This window comes from Solea senegalensis, linkage group LG19 (assembly GCF_019176455.1).
Source record: "Solea senegalensis isolate Sse05_10M linkage group LG19, IFAPA_SoseM_1, whole genome shotgun sequence".
NCBI lineage: Eukaryota > Metazoa > Chordata > Actinopteri > Pleuronectiformes > Soleidae > Solea > Solea senegalensis.
Window position 1 is genome coordinate 9,912,673 of NC_058038.1, and position 21,846 is coordinate 9,934,518.

Below are 21,846 nucleotides of genomic sequence, written 5' to 3' on the forward strand. Positions count from 1 at the left end.
AGAAAAAATAGCACAGAATGACTGTGCAGCAACCATTTTGTCCAAGTGTCAGTCAGGCAGTGCAGTAACTGCTCTCTGTGCTTCAGGCCTGTGAGTGTTTTTATATGAGACAGAAAAAAACAGGACAGCGGCGAGCAACAGCATGCGTACACTGAACATTAGATTAGAAAAATAGCTCTTATAACAGACCCATGACAATCAAGTCACACGTGAACCGTTGAAAATGAGTCAACAAACCCCACAGGAAATCAAATTACTTACTCGTTTCTTCCTCTTCTTCTTATAATAATTATTTTTATTATTATTATTATTATTTCTTCCAGTCCAATTCAAATGTAGGAAATGGAACGTCGCTTAAACAATTCAGAGGTAGCTCTGCCATTTAAATGGCCCATTCATTTTTATTTATTCATTTTTAAATTAAATTAAACAGAAGAATTTCATTGTAATTCATTAATTATGCAAAAAACAAATTAAAGGTAAGGCTGGAAAGAACATGGACAAAAATATCAACCCACCTTTGGACCCCAGAGTCTCTTGAACCGCCCCTTGTTGACTGTTATTTAACTGAGTACTTTAAGTCATCATTACTTCAGTGAAAATCGTAGTTTTTGGCTGTCACTTTAAACCTGCTTTTCCTACTGTTCACCACAAGATGGCAGCATGAGCAGACATAAAGAAAGGCCTGAAAAATGATGATGTTGGAAGTGGATTGAAAATGATTTGATGGTATGTCCAGTGTGTAAAATGTAGGAGGATTGATTGTCCAAAATTTAATAAACTACACATAAGTATGTTTATATAAGTCATTTTATCCTCTACTGCCCCCTGTGGATTTCTGAGTAATCACCAAAACAATATGCAGTCAATTCCCATTTACATGCACAGTTTAATCAAGCTAAGGCCTTAGTCCACCTAAGACAGGCCGAGTCCGAGAGGAGAAAATCAATTTATTGGCTGTGTATGTCTGACTCCGCCTCCGTAAGAGGCGCTGTATCTCTCTACAAGCTAGTGTGTATTGAATCACCTGTACGCCTTTGTGACCTGTACGTCACAAAGGACGCCAAGTCCGACTCCAGTCCGACTAAGCGTCTACATGCAGGGGTAATCAGACTAAAAAAGATTTAAAATTTAGTCAAATTTAAAACAATGGTTTGGTTTTTGTAGTTTAGACAGAGGCCTTGCTTTTTCACAGGCTGCCATCTTGCACCACCATGTTTTCGAAAGCAGTCTGAACATAACAACCACCACAAACCTTTTCACCAAATGGAGAAGAATGACATCATTTCTAGTACGACAATGGAGACGAGTCCTCGTTTATTACAGTCTGCAGTCTCACCATCCGATGCCACTAACTCTTATACAATGGACGTTTAAGAACCTTCAACTACTTTTTTTTTTTAACAAAAGGGTAAAATAAGAGACAGTCTTTGTTAAAGTTTCCCTTATATTTATTTATATATGTGTATATATTTAGAAAATTTTGTATGCTTGTTATGCGCCAATGACACCAGAACAAATTCCTTGTATGTGCAAATCGTACTTGGCAATAAAGCTCTTCTGATTCTGATTCTGATTCTGATATATCTATATGTATATGTATATATATACATACATATATACACATATATATGTGTATATATGTATGTATATATATATATGTATAAACAGTATATCTGTATGTGGCAATTATTACCACAGAAGAACACTGAGCTCTGTGCAGGAGCAGTGAGGGAGACAGAGAGGTACGGTCTCAGGGGGATCGTTGGTCACGTTGACCACCTCGGCCCCCGTCCACTCTCATCACAAACACAAAGGGACATTGGGCCAAAGTAGCATCTGCACTTTGCTCTTTCAGTCGATCATTCCTCACCTGCTCATATTGGCCGAGTGCTAACACACAAGTTCCCCCTCTGTGCTCTCCTTCGCCCGCCTGACCTTTTACTTTACAGGTGAAGTAACACACAAATCTTTTTCCTCGCTCACATCCTCGTTTTCACTAATATTTTTCATTTTTTCTGCAGATTTTAACCAAATCTCAACAACAACAACAACAACAGCACCTCCACTCCCCCACAATTCTTTTCTCATAAATGTTTGCCCCCCCACTCTCTCTCAGTTACACCTTCGACTGTTCTCCTCTCTTGTTTTACCCCCCTCCATGTCTTCCTCCTCCTCCTCCTCTTCTTCATCCTCCTCCTCCTCTTCCTCCTCTTGTGCTGCTTGGATCTGCGTGACCATCTCTGTCACAGCAGCAAACTTGACTGCCCGATCAGTGGTCACAGTCTCTTTTTGATCTGAGGAGAAAAGAGGCGGTAAATTGACCAACACTTTTGTTTTTTCTCTTATTATTGATGCCATAACCTTCAGTAAATTAGTGAAAGAGCCTGATGGGAGGGAATATGGTTGTTTCAAGTGGGATACAACCCATCTGGATACAGTTGGTCAATAGAATAGTAATAGTTTCATTGTTTTAAATCATTTTAAAGGGAAATATTAAAGACATATTTGCCTCAAACCTGTCTAATGTGTTTTTTATAACTTTTCTGAACTTTTTTCATGCAGAAATAGTTTTCTATTGTGTATTTGTATTTTTAATAATTACCAGACAAATCAATGCATTAATCTATAGACAAATTTGATTGTTAGATATTGAAATTAATAATTGTTCTCAATCCTATTTGTCAGAATAGTATTACTGTATATTACTATCAATACTTGTTTCTTGCTATGTTTTATTTAGTGTTATTGAGAAGTATTTATATACTGATTCATACTCTTTTATAGATTTTATGGAAGTGACTTGGTTCAATATTTTTAATTTGTTTCTGTGACATTGTGATTTATTTATTTTAGAGCATAAAACCTAATAAAGGAGGAATTTGTTTTGCGCTACATTCTAATTTTGGTTTTGTTGGGAATCAAGTTTGCACAAATATTCATCTGAAAAGTCTTTATTTTCTGCACTCGATCATGAAATAACTGAAGAATTCAAACTCATGTCTTTCTACACAGGCACGCACACGCACACGCACACGCACACACAAACACACACAGAAAGAAAGCTCTGTGTGTGCTGCTGCTTATTAATCCTGTCTGGCTTTTCTGACTGGCATAGGTGTTAGTGCCAGGCCCCGAGTCAGCTGCAGCACCCTCCACTGACAGATTTGGGTCAAAAACTAACGTGACGCCATGGCCGGCTGTCTTATAATGCACAGAGCTTCACCTGTCATACTGCTGCTGCTGCTGCTGCAGGTCTCACAGGAGCTGACATTACCCCGAAAACTGCTCAAGACTCTTCCTCCAAGAATAACAGCTCGACTTCACAGGCAATAAACAGTGTTCTCACTCTGCATGTGCTCTGTTAAGTGTTATTCAAGTTGTTTTTCCATCATTTTTGAAATACAAACAGATGCTGTCATTCTTTAAATGTGGCTGCTGCCCAAGTAGAACACTTTGTAAAACTTTAACATGTCCCACAGTGACATTTCAGCAGTCATTTGATAATATAATGTGTTTAAAAGCACTGACTTGGGAGCTCAGCAAAATATCAACTATGAGTTCATGTATTTTTGACTTTGTACAAGGCTGAAAGACAACAATGGCTTCTTTTGAAGGGAAGAAATCTAGTCTGAAACTGAAAATGCACCTTTAGAATATTTACATACATGAAGTGATGTCCACAGGTAATCGCTGATTAATGATAGTTGTTAAGGCATTTTAATTATGCTTGTTTTTTAAAAAATACATATTTTACAGGACAATTTGTTTGTCCAATTTTTAAAGATCCAGTTTGTATATAAAAGTGTATCTTGATTTTTTTAAATGTAATTTTATATGTACTTTGGCAACTTGATCCATAAACTACCTATTTAAAATAGGCCACTTTCTATCAAAAACAACCAAATTATTCATACAAAACAAATACACATTCAGGTTAGTGTACAGGTTAAGGTAAGGGATTTTTCTTCTTTGCCACAACTGCTGCGAAACACTTTCACATATGCGTATGTCAAATCAAGTTTTCAGATATATCGCACTATGAAACAGAAAGTAACTATAGAAATAAAGAAGAATGACATCCTTTCTGGTGTAGAAAGGCCACCGTAGATCACTAATGCACTTGGAAAGAAGAACTGAGCGGACGAGTCGTCCTTTTGTTACAACCTGCAGTCTCGCCATAAGATGTCAGGGCTTATTCCTACACACTGAACCTTTAGAATTAAAGTGGTAGCTAATACAGCTACCACTGCCTTTTATTTATTGTGTGTTTTATTTATTCTTCTGTACAGCACTTTGGTTGTGCTTTACAAATAAAGTTGGATTGGACTGGGTTAGATGTATATGTGACTTTTATAGGCAGACACATCTGTCTGTAGATGCTCTAGGTTTTATGATTATGACTGAATCTTGCTTATATGATTATTTTATGTCTTTGTATAGTATGTAACGGCTGCTGACTGGTTGTCTGTAACCCTTGTTCTACTTTGTTTGTAACTGTGCTGCCGCCTGTCTTGTCCAGGACACACTCATTCAATCTCAATGTGTTTTTTTTTACCTGATTAAATAAAGGTTAAATAAAAAATAAATGAGTACATAATGTCACACATTTATCTATTCCTACACAGAAATTCTAAACCCTAGAAAACCCAGCCCCAGCCCCATGTTTCTGTTGACATCAGTATGAAAGTGTTCCAGGGTTGTGTATTTTTTTTTTTTCCCTTTAAAGAGTAAACACATCAGTGTTGTCCCGTCTGCCACCACGTGCAGTGTCAACACAGAGCCCTCCCTCTCACCAGCAGCTTTGGCGGGAGATGTGTCTTCTCTCTCCTCTCTCTCCAACAGGTCCTCATCCTCCTCCCCTTCACAAGGGTCTTCCAAAGGAGGGTAGACCCCTAGTTTCTGCATATGTGCTTCAGCCATCTTCTGTACAGCACACACACACACACACACACACACACACACAGGGAGACGACCACACAAGCACATGGACACAGATACAAGGATAGAGGGACATGTTGTTTTTGGTTTTACCACGCTTCAACACTGCCAGTTTTTGTTTTTTATCAAGCCTTACAGGATTTGGTTTGAGTGCAGGCAGGACGCCAATTAGACCCACGCACTGACAGACAGACAGACAGACACTGTCACCGTGTTCTTTCATCTGTTTATTAGTACCCGTGTCTTCCCCTGCTGACTCACACTGTGCTCTCCTATCTTTTGTGGTATTACCTCAACACAACCACCCGCAGCCCCCTTGCTTCCTCTGGGTCACCTTGGCCCCTTCTCTGCTTTCACCCTGTCACCTCTCAGATATGCAGAGCAACACAGAGGCAGGTCAGTTTTTATCTTGAGGGTTAGAGGTTATTAGCTCTCTATCTGTGTGTGTGTGTGTGTGCAAAGCCTTGCAGCATGACAACAAGACATGCAACAGAAAATGTATATTGCTGCTTTTTTTAATTAGGATTATGCAATAATGTACATGAACATCATGTATGTGTTTCTCGCTCTCTCTGTCCATGTGTGTATGTGCGCACATGTGTGTGCCACAGCTGTATACACAACTGACTGTAATCCTGGATGATCCAGACTTTCCTCGACTCACACTCAGCGTCTCACAGCTGTCACACGATAATCTCCCTCTCTCTCTCGCTCTCTCCTCTTTCTCCCTTTTCTCTTTCAGTTACAAACAAATACACACCACCTGCTGTCGAGTGCACAATACGACATGAGAGGGACACATCTTTGCATGACACACACGCATGCAGAGACGCTAGCAAATGCTTTTAGAGCTCCTAATGTCTCTCATGTCTTGAGGGTGTTATTTTCTCCTGCATGTAAAGTCTTTATCTTGTGTGTGCAAGATAATGACTCTGTTCACAAGTTGTTGTCTTGTGCACACAAAAAAAGATAAATCACCTTTTGGGGAGTGTCTCCGTACATATCTAGCCATCTGTCACATGCATTGTTGTTGTTTGGAAGCATGAGAAGCAAAGAGGAGTTTAATAACTGCAGCGAAGCAAGGTAAAACAAAAAAAAAAAGGATGTGGACACAAGGATAAATTACAATACAAACACAACTATCTACTGTGGCGCCGGTGGTGCTTGTACTAACCTTTGAGTGACGGAGGCTGATACACGTTTGGATTGACACGTTTTGGTTTAAGCACGCCGTTCTCTCCTACAACCCACTGCAGACAGAGAGGGACAGGTGGAAATGACTTTTAATTCTCCTCAACATAAAATACTCTGGTTTCAGTAAAATACTTTTTCTTAAAATATGTGTTAAATAGCTCTATATTCCAACAGCTATCAGTGATCTGAAGTGTTCATCAGAAAAAGAGAGTGGCACGTCATTAACCAAAAGCTAGCCAATAACAACATCACAAAGAAACTTCATGGTTGAAATGAAAGTAAAGTATAGTTAAGTTAACATTTTATCTGCTCATTTTGCCTCAAGGAAAAAAGAATACAATTTATAAATATTCAAATGTTTACGTTAAAAGTGAGTGAGCGTGAACAATGGGTGACACAACATTAGTTAGTGATGATGACAGCGGGGCTGAGTGAAATGACGGTAAAGCTTTGTGTGGATTTGCAGGTGAGTGAATGTGAGTATGGGAATGATTTGTCGTATCACTGTAGGTGACAATAGCTCAGTGGTAGAGCGAGTTGTCTTTCAACTTGAAGGATGGTGGTTTGATTCCCAGCTCCACTAGTGTATTTGTAACTACAGTAGTGTAACCCCACGTTGCACCTGTGTGGGTACGAATGGGTATGCGTGATACAAAATACACTGTATGAAAATGTGAGTGAATGGGTAGCGTAGTGTAAAGCAGCTTTGAGTGGTCATCAAGACCAGAAAAGTGCTATATAAATACTTACTGTTACTGTTGGAAGTACAGTCTTACCCATTAAATCTCTACGGCAGTCAATTAATGAAAGTGGTGATCATCCATGTTCAGAATATCATGAGGTCTCGAGGCAATACGATAAAGAAAATAGATAGTTGTGCATACAATTGGTCAAAATAGACTAATACTGAACAGGAAGAATCATGGATAATTATGGATATGTATCAGATAATTTAAGTGATTTTCAATCCTGAGTGAAAGTTAAATTACCAGGAGTAAAATGATAAGCAGGCATAAGCAGTTGTATTTCAAATGTGTTTGCACAGTGCACGAAAGCGATCTCTCTCGCTATATATATATATATATATATATATAAACAGTATATGCTGATCTTTACACAACCATGGGAGTTTCACACAGGAGTCAATAGGGTATTTGATGAGCCAGTGGTGGAGGATGGCGGATGACGATGCGCTGACACTTGTATAAAAAGTGTTTTCACTTCACCTTTACCTGATGAGTGGACTGATCGTCCTCGGGAGACGTTTGGTCAGCTACTCTGAACAGCGTGGCAGGTGTGGGCCTTCTGCGCCGGATCTAGAAACACAAACACATGAGCCATTAAACAAACAATACAATGAATTATTGACAACGCTCTACACAACACTGTATCGATAAAATGGAAAATGTTGACAGACGGGGTCATGCTGGGCAATGGTCACCCACTGACGTCATTAGTGCTGCTGCCCAGTTTGCTGATGGGTCAAGTGCCAAAAGCAAGTTTCGGCACTTGATGCTGGTCAGGTCTAGAATAAAGTGACATTCATAACAAAAATACTGGATTGATTTGCTATCCTCACATGACACATAATGCCGCAAGTGTGTTTGATTACCTGAGTGTGTCACGTACGGTCATGCACGCCCTCACAAACAGAGGCACCATGGTAAAAGGAAATAGGTCTTTTTGGACTAAATGTGCCACAGCATTAAGTCCAGACACTCCCCACCACTGACTGGTCTCCCTATCTGCCCCTCACTCTGTTCCCTGGAGGCTAATGGTCTGAGAAAAACAAGGCCAGGCAGACTGCAAGTCTGCACTTTATCTCGGAAATAAGTCATAGTACACAGTGAACCCTCTGTATTAATGGTATCAAATACCCAGCTGAACCCAATACATCCAACTACCGCTATTGTGCCTAGCATTGGCCCTGCAGTCTGGGTCTTTTTTTAAAACACTCAGCACTCACACTAGACTTGAATGGAGACTGTAAAACATAACCCGTTACACCATGAGCAGGCAGGGTTTTGCATGACGTCTGCAACAGAATTTGTTAAGGCTGCAAGTGGAAGTGTTTGGAACATTCTCGGGATCCAGGCAGTATTTTGATAACCGATAAACAGTTTGACAATGACAAAAATTCTGCTCAGTATCATTGTAACTCGACATATCTCTTGGTTTTGGACCTTTGGAAGCGGCTTTGGGGACACATAATGTCTAAAGATTAAGTGATGAATCATTTGTCAGCTTAATTAAGTTTATTAGTATGCAATCTGATTGAGGTGCAAAAGTAGTTTAAAGGGAACAGTCTTAGTCCACTGCAACAAATGGCATTTTACCTTTGAAACAAACAGTAACTGAGGTTTTAATATGGTTTCTTTCAGGTGGGGTATCATTTGAACTACCATGAAGGCCCCGAGTGCTTATAGCTGCATCGACCTGGCAGGTCAGAGAACCGCGGTATTGAAAATGTCCTTTCTGAAGCGACCCAACCTTGACATGAACCTTGGTGCCGTTGTTTACAGCACCACAAGGCAGCACAGGAGGCAAGTTAAGTAGCTTGGCTCTATTTTGTGTAAAACTGCTCCATTTGAAGAGTTGTGTTTGTGTTCGGTTTACATCCTTCTTGTCCTTCGAGGGGAGGTGTGCGTCATCCGAGTGAGGCGCATGTTGCCAAAGCAAAGGCCAGGTGGACCTCGGCACTGGTGGAAAGCTGCCACTGTCAACCTCAACAACATAATGTAATCAAGCATAGATATGACCCTTATGTTCGACACTGGACACATGTTAATCTTGTCACGCAACCTTCAGCTTTCCTGCCGACACGAGTCTCCCTCGCTTTCAACTCTCATTTCCATATCACTTGATCCCGTTTACGTCCATGTCCATTCCTCATTCTTTGACAGTGACGTTACCTCATGCCCGTCTCTTCCCCCGTCTTCTCCATCAGTTGAATGCTTCATAAATGAAATCATCATCATAATCCTTTGCGGTCTGTCCTTCCCCCACCTTGATTGATCTGTATCGTTCGTTGACGTTGGCAGTGACGATTCACGGGGGCCTCCGTGTGCTTCCTCCATCTCCTTCCCCCTGACACGTGTGCAGGCTTGGGGCTCTGTGCTGCTGTGAACCCTGCTGAACCCAAAAACCTACGGCCATCCTCACACGACAGCATGGAGTGGCTCCCACAGAGACCCAGAAGAGTAAGCAGACACCAGATGTTGCCATGACTGTGTCCTGTGGCATTTCAGCAATTAAACCCGGGAAATTAGTGCATTGTTTTGTTACATTCCAGTTTCGGGTGTAACAGTGCACTCTAGAAAACAGTGAAAGGCAAAATTTCATTTTGCAGATCTAATGATAAACAATTGAAAGGTCCAGTGTTTTTGAGATTGACTGTATGACGTTTAAGACAGGAGCAATGTCAGTTCTGGGTCAGGGGCCGGGGTCAACATGCTGTAGATGAACTAAATATCTTTTAAGGCTACATTCTCCAACACACTTGGAAGCGCAGGGTGAGTTGAGTGATATTCAGCTGCAGCGTTCAACTTCACCAGTAAATGTTGCAAACTGTTGCACAGTGTACTTTTAACTGTGACACTTATATGTATTCAATAAAAAACAGTGTCACTTCTCCATTTTACATTTTTCTTCAAAACAGCCTTCACACCTTCTCTTTTTATTATTTCTTAGTTATATTTTGTCATTGTGGTTGAACTTGTGACAGGTTTTGGGTCATTTGAATATTTTTTTTAATAATACATTCAATTTCAAAAGTCAATGTGTAATGTATCGATCAATTTACCTTTCTTTGTGATGGAAAATCATGAAACAAAAGCAATTATTTTATGGCCTGGCATCTACCTCATGACCACCAGAGTGGTCAGAGCATTTTCCTACCACCTCTAATGAGGTGTCATCGAAAAAAGAAGACTGTTGCACGATGGAAGCGGAGAAAGATTTTGACAGTTCAGAGTCAGAGTCCATTTACTGAGCTGCAGATATAAATAGCTATGGTGAAACACACACAAGGTTAATTGAACGGTGAGATAACTGAATACATGTGTGTGTGTGAGAGTACAGCAGATGCCTGTCATCCCGGTGGCGTCTGGGTTACCGTCGTGGTGGTCTCATGATATACCAAGACGTGATCTCTTAGAGCTTTAAAAGGACAGCAGTCGCAGTAAATGTCACTTAGATTCTATCCGCTGGCTTTTAATCAACTACAGAATTTATTTTAAAATACACTTGCTGTTTACAAAATACCTCACAGGGTCTGCTTCAAACTACATCTCAAATCCTCCAGACAGTTGTGGTTCTAGACCTGTTTCAAAGGGAGGGGGTGGCTGGAGTCAATGTGTTTGTTGTGTTGAATCTGACCTACTTGAATACACTGCTCCAGGGGATCGGACTTACAGTGTTGAGCCACATTAGTGCCACCGTATCATCACAAGACTTGATCATTTTTATCATCCATGTAGAAGGGGGGGCAGTGGGCGTGGTTAGGCTCTGAGTGACAGACGCTTTGACACCTGCTGGACCACCTGTAGAACCCCACACCTGGGTTTAGAACCCTCAGATAGCAGACCCTGGTCTTGGAACTGTTCCCATGATCACGAGTTAGTTAGTAAATTGTTGTATTCATATGACATACAACATATTTTGATTTGATTTGATTCGAAACAACATGAGGATATGATCACACAAGTCATCACAAAGGCATGTGTTGCATGCACATAAACAGAGAAGTTGATGGGGGCAGTGACGCGTGTCACTGTTGTATGACACTGGCAGAGCCACAGGACATAAACACTTATTGTGACTCTAGTAATTTTCCAGCTTTAAAACAACCCCGCTCTGCCCGAGTTACATAATACTGTGTGTGTCACTTCCTCATTTACGCCACCACCGGGGCACAATATGTGAGATTACCATTGCTCTGCTTTATCCCTTTACCCTCCCTGGCTCCCTCTTTTACGTCTCTAACTCACCAATCTCCCAATCCTTCGCCTCCGCTGGCAGCTATTGTTTTTTTCCCCCCACATTATGATCAGTGGAGCTACTGTGGACTTATTGTACGGGGCTTTGGACGGACTGTTGACGCGGCCTTTCAGCAGCAGCACAGGTGCACACCTGCAGGCGTGCGCAGGAGTCTCAATATAAACACCGGCTCTTGGATCATGTTGTAGACAGGAGACACGTCGTTTCATCTGAAGCTTATGAGAGAATTTGAAAAATGTGCTGGCTGCTCCATATTGTGTGACAGAAAACAGGAAACTACAAACTCACAAAGTTTGTAGCAATTTAATATGATACAAACACAGTTTTATACTCTTTACTTGGGTGTTTAAGGTCTGACGTATGAGCAAAAGAAATCTAATTAAAGGCAAAGAGGTTAAGTAGCCACAAATGACTCCAATATGGGACTCCACGACCTCACTCTGTGCTGTGTGGGGTACATGAGTCATTGGCAAATGTTGACTCTGCACATGTGCATGTGCAGGTATGTGTGTTAGCTACAGCACAGTTTTGCGTAGCAACCTGGGAGTAGATCAGCCGATCTGGGTCTGCTCCCCGGAGGCTCTCCTTTTAACGGGTACTATCATGACCTGGCCTATAAAAAGCAGCAGGAGTGGAACAGTATAAACTAGATCAGAGTTGTCTCCAGCGAACGAGACAGTAAAAACTCCATCCTGCCCTGAGCTAACAATAATGCATCTCTCGGGGAGTCGGCTAAATAGATTTGGGCTGAAAGCAAAAGACCACGCTGAGGAAAAACGCACCACAGATCCCCTTCCCTGTCGGTTACCATCCCTTGCAGCTGACACAGCTTAATATCCTATTAATCTGTGTGTCATCTCTCGCTGATAGAGGTGGAAGCTTGACCATATGAAGCTGGTTGTCTCTTAATATGACCCAGCTCTGGATGGATAGATATGGATTTACAAGATTGATTTGTACAGTTGTGTGATCTACCCACCGGCATGTACCACTGCATCACTCCATGTAAGCGCTTATATAACATAATAGTGAACCAATAGGAACATTATGAACTAAAAATCATCATTTCCAATTCTTAACCCAGAGTGTTAGACATTTCTTTCACCCTGTCAGCATATTAGAACTTGATTTATGATATGTTAATATATGTGAGCCAGCCACGAGAAACCAGCAACAAGTCTTAAAAACATAAACTCTGTATTTGAATTAAGGTTGTTTGATCACTATGAACTGATTCCTAGTTGGGGTGCGGAGTGCTTTTGTTGTTTTTTTGGCCAATCAGCTGCACATCACAGAGGAAACACACAGCTACTAAATATGCAGCCGCTCCTGGAGACTGTGGAGACTGTGGAGAAAGTACAAACTTATGAACAACAAACGGATGGATTATTTAGCGGCCAAAAGAGAGTGGCAGGACAGGAGAATAATTGGACACCCTGAGGCGAACAGACGTAGAGTAGCTGCTTCTTATCGATTTTTATGGCGTGCGTTTTCATTAACGTCGTTACCCTGCGTTGCGTTAGTGTTCATTCGAAGAAAAACATTTTTTTTTCCACACTATCTTTTAAAAATCCATTGAGTGTTTCACAGCATTGTTATTAACCAACTCAGTATTGTTGCTTTAAATTGCAAATGTAATGCACAACCATTTAAATGTGATGATACTGTTACTTGGCTCCCAGAAGATGTAAATGTTTGCTAAAATTCTCCCTAAACCAGTTTGAGGAGTGCCTACATTCAAATGTACCACATCTTCTTCAAATATTTGAAGTGTTAGATATTGTTGGATATCACACTTTCATAATCTGTAATAACTCAAAATGCCCTTCAGGAGACTTGTTCCTGGTTTTTCCATGGCTGGGCACATATGTATACATTCGTTTTCAGTTGTATTTCTGTATATAATGGATTCATTGCTCATCTTTTTACTTCTAATTTTGGCTGGAGCAAAACACTGAAATAACTGCTTTTAAAGTAGAATCAAATCAGCCAATCACATGGTGGTAACTCACTGTATTTAAGCCTATAGACATGGTCAGGATGACCTGCCACCTTCAAACCGAAGAATGCAGAAGAAACATGATTTAAGAGACTTTGAACATAGAATTGTTGGCGTGAAAAATTGCTTTGAGGGGCAGTTCTCTGGGGGAAAAAATGCCAGAGGTCAAAGGACATTTCCCAGACTGGTATGAAATGAGAGAGTAGTAACTCACATATTTCACTTGTCACCACCACAGTAAGAGACAACCATCTCTGAACACGAAATATGTCGAGCCTGAAGATGAGCTACAGCTGCAGAAGAGCACACAGCGTGCCTCTTTATTATACGTGTACCTTATTTTTTTTCTTTGTCTTGTTCGGGGATTCTGTGAAATGCAGTTTTCCACAGAAGAGGAATGGTTTCATTACACTCTGAGAAGTGTTTTGTCCTACTCTTTACAACCTCAGGCACGTCCTCTGAGGCTTTTCATCTCAGTTCTGTCCATTTCGTCTGCACTTTTATTTCCTGTCTCAGTTTTATTCACTGTTGATCAAAAAAAAAGTCCTGAAGTTGATCTTTTTCCTCCAAACCCCCACCCCACCACCACCTACTTCCCTTTTAAATTGTGTGTTAGAGCCCCTTATGGTGCTCTAAGTGCAACGAGTTCAATAATACAATAAGGTGTAAGTGATTTTAGGTCACTTAAATAGGTTAAGCAAAAGTGTGGTCAGGGTGAATAGCATGTGTATGTGTAGGTTTTGTTCTTGGATGCTATAAGATATTATACTAATAGACAATACATAGAAAGTGGATGTAATCCTCTAGTTTGCTCATTAATGATCAGGTAAGACAATATTGCATAGCCACGAGGAGGTGACTCCACTAGTTGCAAAAGGAAGTACTAAACAGTACTAAACAGAGTTAATGGCTAGTTTCTAGCCATGTACAGATAGTTATGTGCTCTTCAATAGTGCATCATGAAACATTTTGTAAATTATTTGGAGGGCCACATGGTTGGTGTAGTGGTTAGCACTCTTGCCTTTGCAAGAAGACTGGGGTCCGCAAGTTTGCATGTTCTCCTCGTGTGAGCTTGGGTTTTCTCCGGGTTCTCCGGTTTCCTCCCATAGTCCAAAAACATGCAGATTTGGGGATTAGGCAAATTGGACACTCTAAATTGACCGTAGGTGTGAGAGTAGATGGATGTTTGTCTCTATGTGGCCCTGTGATGGACTGGCGACCTGTCCAGGATGTACCCCCCTATGTCAGCTGGGATTGGCACCCACCGCGACCCTCATGTGGAGGATAAAGTGGTAGAAGATTACATTATATTACATGTCATTTAGCAGACGCTTTTATCCAAAGCAACTCCAAAGTGCATTTAAACATTTGGGTACAAAGATGAATGAATGAATGAGATGCACACATTATATATTGGTGGACACCACTGTGATTGACAGCAAACGTCAACCAAAAGCTGACATACAAATTGTTTCCATAAGCATTGCAAAATAAACAAAATGCCTTAGTTCTGACCTATACTATGACAAACCCACCCTGTCAGGCACATTTGGGCTCCGCTCAGTCATCACACACAGACAGAGCTGCCAGGCAGCCACTACTGTGTTACTATTCACTGAGTAACACTCGGTTGTTGAGTTTATAGCAGGTTCAAGGTCGCGCCTCCACAACAAGTAACCACAACTGCAGCTTATTAAGGTCCAAGGTCTAATATGCAGCACTTCATCCCTATTCAAATGGGTGGTATTGCTAAATGTCCATGCTGCTGCATGTACGTTGCTTCTTGGCATTCACCTAACACTTTATGCTGACCTTTGGCCGTACCACTGGTTAACTGAACAAACAGATGGCTGGGGATAGCATCTGGAGGGGCTCTCCAATGACCCCCAAATAGAAAATGTAATTATGCTTCACCCGCTGGCAAAATGATATCACACTCAGACCCCCCACCCCCTTCTCCTTCCCCTCACTCTCCTTTTCTCCTGCTCCATTGTCTCCCTGTGCCCCCCAGCATTGATGTAATTAGCTGTTTTATGGCCTGTTATTCCAGAGACTGTAGCGGTTTAAACATCACCACACAACGGAGATAGTGTGTCAGTGTGATGATGACTGACAAGCAGCCACCTGCCATGCCATTGCACACACTGGAGCATCACACAGGGAGCAGCAGCAACAGGGGAGGCTGCCAATCAAAGCTTCTACGGAAACGACGGCACAGCTAACAGTCCGCAAACACTCAGCTTGTTCTGTTTCTCTTACATGTGCATTTGAAGTCAGAGGCATCAGATTGTGAAAGCTGTCAAGGAGCCGTTCCACAGGTGAACCGGCAGAGTGCGGAGTAGCCGTAGCTACTCATTTATAGTGTTGTGTCTAACAAGAGTTTATAAATGCAAAAGAAAAGGTAGCGGCTGGTAGTTGCTGTGCAGAAATACAGTACAGCTCATTGCTTGGATGCAAATGCGTAAACAAATTTAACGAGGAACACACTCACGCAATATCACAAGATTTACAGGTACAGTGTGTAACGTTTAGGTTGCAGCTGGATATACCTCACTCTTCCTTTCCAAGTGTGTTGTGGAAACTATGTAACCTTCAGTTAGCAAAAGATGTTTAGTTTGTCCATTGTGGGCAGTAAAAACATGTTGGTCCAAAATGGTGACCTCAGTACAGCTGAGCTGATATAAATATAAAAGGCTCATTCAAGAAACTTCAGTTTCTGGTAACTGAAAATATTTTTACCATCATTTTTCACACTTGAAAAATTAAGCACAGATTCATAAGAATAGTTCAATACTTGGAAATGTTTGTCATCTAATTGTGTGCTATTGTGTCTCAGTCAGACAAACCATTTGCTAAGCTCCTTTGGTATACCTACAAATCCCTGTATTTCCCTCCTCAACATACTGCAGATGACATGGTTTGCCCTCGGACAAGCTCATTAAGTTGCAAGCACATAACCATTAAAATAAAAGTCTCAGCCATTGTTAAGAAAATCAGTGATTACAACATGCGCAGCGGCAATAACATAATGCAGTGTCTGTTCTGTGTTGATGAAACAGGGATAGAGACCAATCCCATTTGTTTTGAGTCACACCTCAGTGCTCCTCTTATTATGCTGACATCAGCGTGTCCACCCTGTGGCTCTTCAACAACAGCGGCAGACCCCAGACCATCTTCTGACCCTGAACATGAAATTGTGAGGGAGGATGTAGGACAGCTCAGTGTCCAGATCCTGTCACCGTTTCAGTGACGTCGAAAGAAAATCGGCCCCAGATGAGGTCCAGCTCTTACCACCACCCCCCACCACCATTTCTCTCCCCGCTCTGCCTCTGCTGCCCTCCTAATCCCCTGCATCTCCTCTCATCACAGATATTATGGTCCCTGCTGCTGTTGTTGTCGCGACCGTGGGGTTGAGAGCCACGATGATTTCTCTGCACGCCTACTGACAGATATGTGCACACAGAGATGAAGGAAAGTACATTAGGGGTGATGAATTGCTGATTAAGCCTGAATTGGTTTGATTAATGAAAATCCCTGAATCAAAAGGTGTGTGGCTGAGTGGTATGTGGACACCAACAAAGAGGATTTGTTTATAGAGCCATATTGCAGGCCTCCATTAGGTTCTGTAGTGTGCTTGGGCATACCCAAGGTGCAGGGGGCATTACGGTGCAATTTCAACTCACTGTGTACAGTGTAATCATGCGACAAATAGCTCTACCCGTGCTCAATATTTATGTTTTCCAACTGTTTATACATTACACACATCCATGCACACATGAACCAAGAGAACTATGAGGACGAATGTAAAATGCACATGATTGTAATGAATAAAAAGCTCTGTACCGCTGAATAAAGTGGAAAAGGGGGCACATAACAGGAAACCTTTGTTTACAGATACAAAACATGAACATGTTGCTTGTGAGTCACGACACAAATCAAACCGGCAAGACTGTCAAAAACAGGGTGGAACAAACTTGTGCGCAACCGACAGAAGACAGAGACCCATTGATTGTGGCCAAAGTGCATTTGCAATCTGTGGTTTTTCAGTGAGGCAATTTGTCTTCGTGAAAAGTCATCAGTTTTTTGCCACTACAAACATCAACATGCAAAAATAAATAAATAAATAAAATGTCATCAACCTGACAGATCGCGTCAGCGAGTAAACTGAGTCAGACCACTAATGGTGACATTTCCGGGCCGTCCACGGGCAGGGAAAGATCACTGCACCCTCTTGCCCAGTCCCAGCATGCTTTGTGCTGTTCTTTCTGGCCCGTGCATGTTGACAGTCCCCCAGCCTGCTAGTGTTTACCCACCAACACACGCTGCATCAAAGGTCGCTGTTTGACGTTTAACACAGAGATTAGACTGGACAGGAGGGTTGGAGGAGAGTGGGAGCATTTGGGGAGTGGGGGGCGGGGCGGATTGGGCAGCATCTTAATCACGTTCACTATAACCATGTCAGGTTTACGTGTAAAGTGAAAAGCACCAATGCCTTCTACTATTCTTTGCTATTCACTTTGGGTTTTGGAGTTTCCTGTCACTTCAAAGTTCACGTTGAGTTTAAAGAAGAGAAGATGTCTGCGGGTTGAATCCACACGGAATCAGGGATATAGCGTCTGTACCGTGACCCTAATCTCAGTCTATTATACGCATCACTCTACGTCACTTGCACAGGACGCAGGGTGATGTGTGGGATGGGGTTGGGGGAGTAGTGACGGTAAACAAAACCACATGCTTCTCCGTGATGCTGCACACCGCTCCTGATCTGTCCTTGTGAAGATTATAGAAGAGTGATAATCTTAAAACGTCATTTTATCCCAGCAGGATTTCAATAAGATGAACTGAGCCAAAGATGCCAAGGTTGGCAGTGTGGCACTGTGGGGAGAAAGGAGAAATTAGTTTTTGAAATCCAAAAGAAATCCCCTGGGGAATGCCTCTAATCTGAAAAAAATGGGGCTTTATATCAGCATTGATTCTGTGTAAAATGTTATTTTGTCACATTCATATTCCGTGCATGAGAGGCAATAACATGTTTTAGAGTAGGAGGCCCGATGACACCAAGACAGTCTGAATATCTTAAAAGAAAGGTTTATATTTATGCAATTTGTCGAGAGTGACCGTCTAATACCTGTGAGGGACGCATAAATGTTTGCTGTGCTCCCCCACAGTGTGCAATATTTCACCGAGTGGGTGGTTGTATTGGAGTGTCTCTCACATTAACACCGCAGAGTGTCTACACACATAATATGCGTACAAACACGCCAGCAGCAATGTAAACAACTTAACAGTCGAACAAAGATGTCCATTAAAGTTGACCTTTCGGATGCCAACTGTGGGGGGAGCTTCGGGCGACATAGTTGTACGGCGCGTCCCCATAGCAACAAGGCCCGGGTAGTTTGGTCGATAGCAGTTTTGGGGGTTTAAATGCCACCGGGAAACACAGTACAGACGAACCACTTGTGTAACAGGTTGCAAAGAATGGCACAGTCATCCAGAACTTATTAGACACGATGGACTTGTGGGGAAGAATAATTGCAATGGGAGGAGACGGGAATGAAACGAGGGTCGTTAGCTGGTTCTCTTCACCCACTCGCATGTCCCTGGAGACTCCCATCAGCCCCGCAGCAGATACTATCTGCTTTTAAACGCACACATAAACACATCCTTTCCTGAACGCCCAGTCGGTCTCCGTGTTCCCCCGCATGCACACACACACACACACACACACACACACAGCATAATTGTTGCTTTGTTTTAACAAATACCATTTATACTGAAACATGGGACATATACTGTATGTGGATTCTTGAATGAACTGGCGCTCGGAACAGTGGCACCAAGCAGCTGACACAGCACATGCAGCATGTCTGAAGGTGAAGGCCAGTGACGCTCTGCTGGAGAAGACCCAGCCAACAAGCCTAAATATAGCAGATCACTGTTTGAACACACGGTGGTTGGGCAACGAGGTTGTCCCCAAAACCGGAACCAGAGCAGCTCACATATGGCAGATTGATATCCTGTAGTTTCTTCTAGAGCATATGAGAGGTAAAAGGGAGGGGGCGTTATATGTAAATGTGCGATTGGAGGTCGAGATCATTTTAGTTGCTGTGCCTTGATCACTCTCCTATTTCAGTATCTGCTCACAAACGAACTTGTTCGTTCCGAGATGTTCTGAATTTAGGGTAAGACAGAGTTCAAACGCAGGCCATTTAAGTTCATGAATCAAGGACAGTTACGGAGAGAGCTGATCGAAGACCAGTGAACTCAGAGATCAGGCTGAGCATTTCTCTATCATTAATTTTCCTTCATATAACAAAACCTCTGTCTCCTGTTTCCCTCTCCATCCCTCATCATACTCTCTGGAGGGATGAGCCATTGGCCTCAATATACCTCAACACCAAACAGTGGCCGTGCTGGCCCACTTTCTTCAGCTCTAAAATTACAGCGACATCTTAGCCAAAAATAAACACCAGAGTTGTGTCATTGGGAAAAAAAGAAAATTCACATGCCGTCAGGTTTGAGATTCTTAAATGACAAAGCAGGACTGGAGACGCAGTTGTTCCATGCACATGGCAAAGAAAGTGTCAACAGGTTGCTGTTGTTACTGCTGCTGCTGCCCCAGTTGCTAAATATCGATCTGTCTTCATACAAAAGATAGTGTGACTCTCACGTCAATGTGATAAAAAGGTCAAGATGAGACAGCACTGATCTTATGAGGCAACAGTGAGGGAAATGTCATCATCGTTTCTCAACTGTGAGGCAGACAGAGCCGGCAAATCCGGCACTTGTCACCCATGAAAGAAAACAGAGAGAGGACGGGTGGCATGCTGAGGAGGGATAACTCTGGACAGTGATGGAAAAAGACTTCATTCAACAAAAGCAGACACTTTCCTTGAACGGCTGGAGGATGATAATCGGGGAGTGTGTCCAAGAGAAATACACATGTAAGATATTAATTTATACAGAAAAACAAGTCAGAGCTGAAATCAGAAATCCTGGATCTGCTCACCATCTCCACTTGCCGAGGGTCCAGGTTAGTGGGTGCAGACGATGGCATAGCAAAGTGGATCTTCTTCCTCTCCTTGGGCTCCTCCTCGACCTCGGTCAACACGGAGGGGTCCATGATTCTGGATCCTGGTGGTCTGACTCCCAGCGGAGGGGTCTCTGTCAAAGATCACTCTCTTTGCCTCCCTGGAGGAACCACCCACTAATGACTAGTCCCACTCCTGAAAACCTGTCTTCTTTATCCTGCCTCCTGCCTCCTCTCAAACATCAAACTGAACAGACTCTCTGAACTGTCCTCAGTTTATTCCTGTCTCACAGTTGCTGACTTCCTCCCTGTTGCCTCTCCTGCGCTCACTCTTTTCCTCCCTCACAACCTGTGCAGCAGGAGTTGAATGAGACACATGGTTGGCTCTAGCAGTGAGGGAGAGAAGTGGGAGGGGAAGGTGAGCGAGAGGAAGGCTGGGTTAGTAGGATAAAGGGGAGGAGCTTGAGTAAATTGTGTGTGTGTGTATGTGTGTGTGTGTGTGTGTGTGGAGGGAGGGTTGTATGTGTTTGCCTGTCTATCTAAGCTGAGGTTGATTTGTAATCAGAAAAAAAAAATAATAATCTCATCACATCAGCTGAGCCTCTTTTGGCCTCTATTTGTGAATGAGAGATTTATGAGAGAGGGAGGGAGCAGGGAGAGGAGAGCAAGGCGGGGGGGATAAACAAGAGCAGAGATGCAGGGAGGGCGAATAAACATCCAGCAGTCACACTACTGACATAGCTTTATTATTAGGCTCAATGGTGTCAAATATAAGGTTCTACGTCAATGAAAAGTCACAACATTTGTCTTCCACCTTGCCAGGAATCAGTGATTAAAGTAAAACTTTTGAAATGTTTTATTCTGCAAACAGTTTGACTACATGTAATAGCACTTAAAGGAACCATGTCTAAGAATTTGTGACATCTAATGGTCAGATTGTAAGAATCGGAGGACTCATGCGTTCATCCCTCCCTTTCACAAGCGTGTCAGGGTACTACAGTGACCTTAAATGAGTGTAGTTCTTTTTTCTTTTATCAAATTTATATTTCGATTTTTGTTTTTTTTTTATATATAAACAAACAGTTGCGGGTCAGGACAGTTACAGTAGGTGCAGTCCACAGTACAAACCAGGTTTATTCAGACTTAACAGTCAGCAAGTACAAAGAGTCTTTGAATTTATGACAATCCCATTTTAAGCCAGTATTTCTCTCCTTTCTCCTTTTGAAGTCACAGTGTAAAAGTCAATGTCTCCATGTTTGCAGGTGAAGTTTATAATATTTATAAGGAACTTCAAGGTGGGAAGATTCGGCTGAAGTCAAGAAATAACTGTAGTTCTTAAGCTTCCACTTCAAATTGTTTGTTCATTCAGGCTGCTGTAGAAACATGGCGGCACAATACGACCACTTTTGTAGAGCAATCGCGTAAAGTCGTATTTTAAGGCTATGAAAACAAGACAATAAACCCTCAATGTTTACACACAGGACATGTTGGAGTATGTGGGGAGGAAGAGAGAGTACTCGCAGTGTCGATTGTGACGTAAAGAGCATAGAGGGAAAGGGAAGGGCAGTTCCAGTGCTATTTTCAGGGCCTCGCTGTTATTTGGCTCACATGGTCGAGGGATTTGGTCGGCGAGATCAGTGGATTTGGCCTCAGGGCCATGTTGAGCTTTGGCATGGGCTGGAAT

At 42.2% G+C, this 21,846-nt stretch overlaps 1 protein-coding gene across 2 annotated transcripts; it reads right to left on the reverse strand.

Annotated features, from left to right (window-relative positions):
• Positions 1–1,634: 1,634 nt before the first annotated feature.
• On the reverse strand, positions 1,635–20,634 carry ppp1r1b (protein phosphatase 1, regulatory (inhibitor) subunit 1B). Of its 2 annotated transcripts, none has more exons than XM_044051471.1 (5): positions 20,142–20,634; positions 7,362–7,451; positions 6,116–6,191; positions 4,797–4,934; positions 1,635–2,297 (listed from the first exon to the last, which is right to left on the reverse strand). In XM_044051471.1, exons 1-5 carry the CDS (start codon positions 20,253–20,255, stop codon positions 2,116–2,118), a joined length of 600 nt encoding a protein of 199 aa, XP_043907406.1. In that variant the 5' UTR covers positions 20,256–20,634; the 3' UTR covers positions 1,635–2,115. The 2 variants fall into 2 exon arrangements, with proteins under 2 accessions (XP_043907406.1, XP_043907407.1); XM_044051472.1 differs by having other exon boundaries at positions 7,368–7,451; positions 20,142–20,628.
• Between the last annotated feature and the right edge of the window lie 1,212 nt (positions 20,635–21,846).